The 6,755-nt window shown below is 43.7% G+C and overlaps 1 protein-coding gene across 1 annotated transcript; it reads right to left on the reverse strand.

Annotated features, from left to right (window-relative positions):
• Positions 1-217: 217 nt before the first annotated feature.
• On the reverse strand, positions 218-2,995 carry LOC104449026 (probable methyltransferase PMT15). Its single transcript, XM_010063021.3, has 6 exons — positions 2,435-2,995; positions 1,729-1,939; positions 1,375-1,648; positions 884-1,276; positions 700-777; positions 218-575 (listed from the first exon to the last, which is right to left on the reverse strand). The coding sequence occupies exons 1-6, from the start codon at positions 2,993-2,995 to the stop codon at positions 338-340; spliced, it is 1,755 nt and encodes a 584-aa protein (XP_010061323.2). The 3' UTR covers positions 218-337.
• Positions 2,996-6,755: the final 3,760 nt, after the last annotated feature.

A 6,755-nucleotide genomic window follows, 5' to 3' on the forward strand; every position in this document is an offset into this window, starting at 1 on the left:
TTGGAAAGCTACTTCTTGATGCGCATCCATCAATTGCAATGTTAAATTTCCATTGGTACAGCAGTGTAGAAGGAGCGTATGGAAGGGGATCAAAATGGAACATCGGAGAGCGAAAGCTTATCTGATAAAAATCCTATTGATTATGTACAGTACATACAAACAAGGCAGTATCTGATTCTGAATGATAGAAATGTCAACGAAAAAGTAGGAAAGGACCAGTGAAGTGATCATATAACCGGGGCCATTTGAAACTCGAAAGAGTCGAATTTTAAGAATCTAGATTCGAGAAAAACAAAACTGTCGGCGAGATGCGGGAGGAATTTATCTATGGTGGTGTTCAGGATGTGTGCGGATCGTCTGAGGGAGCAGAAGCTGTCCAATAAGACTTGACGGCGAACAAGAGCTTCTCTCTCACGAGTGGTCCGTCTTCATGGTCGACGATTTGGCTGTCGTAGTTCATCGTGTCAATGATCCTCTTGACCTTCACCAGCATGTCCACATCGTCTCGCAGTATGAAGCTCCCTTCTGGCCTCAGAACTCTGTCCATCTCAAGCAATATGTCATCCAATTCACACCTACATACACATTCCCAGCATGTCAAAAACATTAGCTGATCGATCCGCCCTAGTAGAATACAGAACCCATGTCGAAATATGCCGCGAAAACTGACTAAGACCTCCTGAGTTATCTTTTGCATACCTGTCCTGATAGAGGCTAAACAGGGAATCGGCATGAATGAGGTCGTATGCTCTCGGATATGTGGACATCGCTTCGCACCTGCGACGCATACAAGGAACTCATGAATCTTTCGCATGACGTGTACATGGGTGTTAAATGGTCGATACTGGAACAGAGAATCACAGGCAACGAAGAAAAGACTTGCCAGCTATGGTATGTTCCGATGAGTCCTCGTTCGTAGATAGCTCCAAGAGTGTTGACCTTGGCTTCCACAGGAACCACGTTCAAGACCCAGACGGGGTCTTGGACGAGCGTGGCTGCGAACCCGCCCAAGTAGGCATTCATATCCAGCAAGTTGCGGTACCTCCCCGGGAGTCCTAGCTGGTTGTTCACGGTCTTGTAATATGACACCCTCCTCTCCCACAATGCCGTCTCCCTTTGGAAGATCTCGGCCGTGATGCCCGGCAGCGTTCCCTTGCTGATCCTCGGTGGAATTGTGTTCAGCCTCTCAGGCCAATTAGCCAACTCACCCCCGGAAATTTCCTGGCCGTCTTTGACTTTGGGCAATGGAGTCAAGCACGTTTCCATGCTGGTATACCTGAGAACAAATCACGGTTGAAATGAAGCTTGAATCAAAGAAGATTTGAACGCAGCAGGCACAAAATGCAGGATAGACTGAATTCGTCAATCATGTACCAGGCCTTGTCTGGATCCTGAGACGGGCACAAATTGACCTTGCAATGCAAATGATTGATAGGCTTTTGCCATATTGCAATGTCATCCTTTTCCACCAGCTTCTTCCAGCAAAGACTTTTTGCTACATTCTCAATTCTGGTCTGCTCAGCACTCAGATCTTCCTTTGTTCTCTGCCAACCACTCCAGTGATTCTTCCAATTGATCGGCGGGCCGGACAGGATCCAGTACCCGCCAGGCCGCAGAACTCGATCCACTTCGATGAGATATATCCCATCTACAGCAGAACATGCAAATTACGATGAATGCAAGACCCCCAAAATTTAATTGACTCATAAATTAGCGAGGGCTTAATACCGAATAGGTCCCACGGAATGAGGCAGCGAGAGCAATGAGCCATGTCGAAAGCTCGGGATGGATAGGGAAGGCGCTTGGATGCAAGGACCCCAATTTGTGCAGGCACTCCTCGCTCAAGGGCGAACTGGACTTGAGCTTCGTGCGTGTCCCTTGGGGCGAATGACATCGCTAGGATGCCTCGAGACAGAAGATAAGCGCCCCAACTAGCAACCTGGACGTGAACAGAACTCAGAACATCGAGAAACAGATTGCACCGCTAGTCATTGCCATCTACTGTTCGAAAAATTCGAAAGATCATAACTATTCGGCTTCCTAGAGCCACGAATGGCCGAATGCCCCGACTTCCTCCTCCAAAACTAGAAGCACGTATGTTGCAGATTAAGTTATTTTCTTTGATCAATAGCTGGCAACTTAATTGAGCATAGAGCACATAATTCAACCGCATATATGTGTGTCTACATCCTAGAAAGGAAAGTGAATCGACTAGCATCTCTCGCCATTCCTCCTCGAAGAAAACAAGGAAAGAGAAACCGCAAGGCGCGTTGAAAACAATTATGGCATACACGATTCAGGCAAGTTTGGCTCAGCCTCTCATAGCAGACGTATGTAAAAGGTAAACAAAATCTATACTCTTGCCATTTTTCTGGGATTGGGATTGATTTGTAGAGTAGGATGAACTTAGACGCAAAAGAAAGAAGGAGCTTACTCCGCAACCAGTATCGATGGCGGTCCGTATGGACCCATTCCTGAGATCGATCAACTTCCCGATGTCGTCGATGTAGGCGTCTGCGCCGTTAGGGAACATTGTCCCGCCCCCGGGGAAGCGGAACCGGTCGCCCTCGAACTGGATCCAGTTCTGGACCGCCTTCTCCACCGTGAGCTCCTTGTGTGGCACGTTGGCGTACCACGCCATATCCCGGCTTGTGGGCCACCGGAATGGGTTCCGGTATCCGGGTGGGGCCGGGACCCGGCACTTGAGCGTCTCGTTCCTCTCGGGGCAATGCCGCTCCCGGAATATCAGCCTCCTCCTGTCGAACCGGTGAGACCTCTTGGGGTCCTCGCACGGGGTGTGCTCGCTGTGCTTGACATCGCATGGCTGGTAGGTCCTGACGTTCTCACTCGACGATGCTCCCCATCTTGGGCGCGGCGGGGACGGAAGTCGAGCGACGAGGAGACGCAGGGCTTGGAGGCGGCAATCGTGACAGCCGCTTTTCGCCATGAGCCGAGGAGGTACGAGACGGAACAGAGGAGGAAGACGAGGAGCCATGCGTGGAGACGGTTGGTCTTCAGGTAAGGAGCGATGGACTTGACTGGACCAGCCATGGCCATGGACGTTCTGCGGGGCGTATGGATCGTGCTTTGGTTCTTTTTATCTGCTAGTGGATCATGAGGAGACTGAGATTTGAGAATTTGGGAAGAGAGATGGTGAAGCGAAGGTGAGAAGAAGGTGCATGAATGGCGTTGAATATATAAAAAAGAATATAGGGAAGCAAGAACTGGGCAAGCGATCCTACTTAGGAAGTTCTAAGACCGGTGGGTCTGTGGTTTCCACCTGGGTCTTCGACGTTGCAAGAAAGAGAGACAGAGACTAATTCAATCAACATTCATTTAGTTAATTCGTAAGATTAGCTTTTTTATAAGCGAAGGTTTATATGTTCACGTAATATATGTAAAGAAATCTCACTGTATTGATATGATCAGATTTTTCTATACATATCTCGCGTAATCAATGCACTCGTAAAAAGCTTCTTCATCGACATTAATGGACTTAATTAAGATTTATGTTAACGCGGAGTGCTATTCTAAGTAAGTAAATCGATATATTTTTATGCATTTCTCTTGCGATGTTCCTATGAAATCCGAGGGCCATGCAAGAATCTTCGGTCGGTCTATTTTCTTACGTTTTGAAACGCGAACGTCGCCTTGCACAAAAACGAGGTGGAGGTTTTAACGTTATAATAGAGTCAACCAGGAATCTCTCGCATCACAAGTTTTCCCAAAACCGCAGTCCCCTCCCCCGGTAACTCTCCTTACGATCTTGTTTGAGAACTTACAGAACAGATCTGGGACTCGGCCCTGATGACAACCTCCCCGGTTGATCTCACTTGCCAGCTTGTGTGTATTGCTCCATTCGAGGTCCTCCACACTTCACTGGTCGTTTCTTATGTTATTGTGACTAATCTTGATCGCTTGAGCCGATCTACAAAATCGATATTCCAAATGAATTTGTCAGAATCTTGAGTGTACGTGACTTCATCATAGGTTTGCTTGTGATGTACCATATTAATTAGGGATTATCTTATCAAAAGTCTCCAACTTTTTCTCGTGGGACATGTCTATTCCGAATTTGCATTTGTGGTCACTAAGATTGCTCGACTTGTATGTTTAGACAGACCTATCGTACGTTCAATAACTCCCTCGAAAAAATGGGTATATTGTCAAAATTTCTAATTTTACCCCTCAAGACTCTTTTCATCGGTCGGTTTGGTCTGTAAAAGGACTAAATTTTTACAATCTTTCTGCAATTGTATCATTATAGTCTCCAAGAGCGTTCTTTCTGTCGATTGCATGCAAAACTAATTCAAATGGAGGATACCAATCTAAATCTTGTGAAAGAGGAAGCATCTTGATCTCACGTGGTATGGGAAGAGATAAAACTATCCAATGAATATATTCACTGTGTTTGAAGGTTACTACTACATTCAAGGTATCGTAATTCATTCTCGTGACTTCCCAATTTTGGTCAAAAACAAAGCATCCACCATTCCTAGATATCATTAAAAGCTCTATCTGTTACGAGCATAATCTAACACAAACCTAACGCCACAAATCATAGGATCTTTAATTAGAGCACACTAAATGTATTCCCATCACAACGATAATAATTTAGAAGTTTTTGTCATAAATTCTTATTGCTTAAAATTCCAATCTTTTTTTTTTTTTTTGGAACTGAGTTTTATCATGTTTAAGTGGGTAAGGTCCTATCTAGACGAAAGACGCATCGCTTTTAGTCAGAGGGCTAAGCATCGAGAGGTGACTGCATGCACATGGAGGAGTCAATTTCCATGTTGTATTGCCGTTGACCTGCATCATTATTTTTCTCGAAGACCTGTTTGTCTCGTTGCTCCGTACACGTAACCGGGGAAGGGGAAATCATCTGGTGAAGGCCTGTTGATGCAATGAATCTCTAAACGGTTGAAAAAGATAAGAAGATGAAAATGTAGGGAGGTGACGTGCGCTTATATAAACAGATGATATCAAAGGGAAAAAAAGTCCGTCTAAATAAATATAAGAGTTCGACCAAAAAAAAAAAAAAAGAAGATAAGAGAAAATGGCATAAATAGTCTTCAAATTTTAACTTAACGTGCAATATGGTCCGTAAATTTTAATTTATTCTATGTGATCCATAAATTTTAGCTCAATACCAATATAATCCCTAAACTTTTGATTTGGTCTGCGAGGGAACGTACTCTTATACAAACACATGATATCAAAGGGAAAAAAGTCTATATAAATAATGACGAGGGAAAGTAATATATATATAGTCATTAAATTGCAATGTGGTCCATGAATTTTTAATTTGTTCAATGCAATTCATAAACTTTAAGTCCAATGTGAATGTAACCCCTAAAATTTTGATTTGCTCAATTTACTCCCTGAACTGTTAGTAAATATTTAATTTGACCCCTAGACTATATTAAAATGTTTAATGTTGTCCCTAGTCTTAAATTAATAGAAAGGCTATATTGAATATTTCATATAACAAAAGTCATATATCACACTAAACAAAACATCAATTAAAAGTTCATGAATTATTTATGTCAGTATTCCTAAAAATGACCATACCATGCTAACATAGAGTTCAAGACTATAGTTTAAAATAAACAATTGGGAGCTTGGATTACTTCATTTTTGGTCCGATCACCCGGATTACTCGTCTTGCATCAATCAAGCTTGGAATACGCTAGTCTCGAGATTGCCGATGTTCCGCCTCATGTCCAAGCTGAAATTGGTTAAAGCTCGCCTCAAATTACTCAACAAAGAGTTTTTCTCTGACATGTCGATGAGGACGACTGAAGCTAGAGAAGCCCTTCGCATCACTCAGGTTGGTCTTCATGATGATTCTTCTAATTCATCTCTTGCTAACCTGGAAAAAAACCAGCGACGTGCCTTGTCCAATCAGGCCCATGAAGAGTCTTTTTACTACCAAAAGTCTCGTGTGACTTGGTTGAAAGAGGGTGATCGAACACTAGATTCTTCTACAATTCTAAGTAAGAATGCATGCACTAAAACCACATCCTCTTGGTTATGGATTCATCTAGTGTCCTCATAGATGATCCAGCCCTTGTGCCTCAAGTGTTTGTGTCCTACTTCTTAAAGCTGCTCTCACCTCAGGCGTGTCTCTCAAAACTGTCTCTTCATGAGATGAAGGAGCTCATCCATCGGCCTCCCTCAGATATTCAATGCAGCTCCATCTTTTGCCCGGTCACAGATTTGGAGATCAAGGATACTCTTTTCTCCCTAGCAGCAGGAAAAGCCTCGTGTCCCGATGGCTTTTCTATGAATTTACAAGACCAACTGGGATCTTGCCGGGCCAAGGGTTGTGCAACGGAAACTGCCCGAACCGGGAACCTGCCAGACTGGACCGGACTAGCCGGTTTTGGGCGGTTCTAGAGGGTTTGGTCCGGTCTTAGGTACCTATTTTTGGAACCGGTGACCGGTTGGTCCTGTTCTCGCTTTAGGTCGAACTGACCGACGGACCTGACCGACTATATATATACATATTAGTTTCTAAACTAATTTACAACACCAATTACCAGGTTCATTTTTCCTCAAAGCTAATCCCTTTTTTGCGTTTCTCTATACTCTACAGCAAGCATCACATCAGCTTTTCTTTTCTAAATTTTGCAATTCTTATTTTCCTTTTCCCTCTTGAAACCTAAACGGCTAAACCCCTCTCTTTATTTTTTTTTTAGGTTTTGCTCTAATGTACAGTAACCATCACATCAACTTCCATCACCTTTACA

Source organism: Eucalyptus grandis, chromosome 1, assembly GCF_016545825.1.
Source record: "Eucalyptus grandis isolate ANBG69807.140 chromosome 1, ASM1654582v1, whole genome shotgun sequence".
Lineage (NCBI taxonomy): Eukaryota > Viridiplantae > Streptophyta > Magnoliopsida > Myrtales > Myrtaceae > Eucalyptus > Eucalyptus grandis.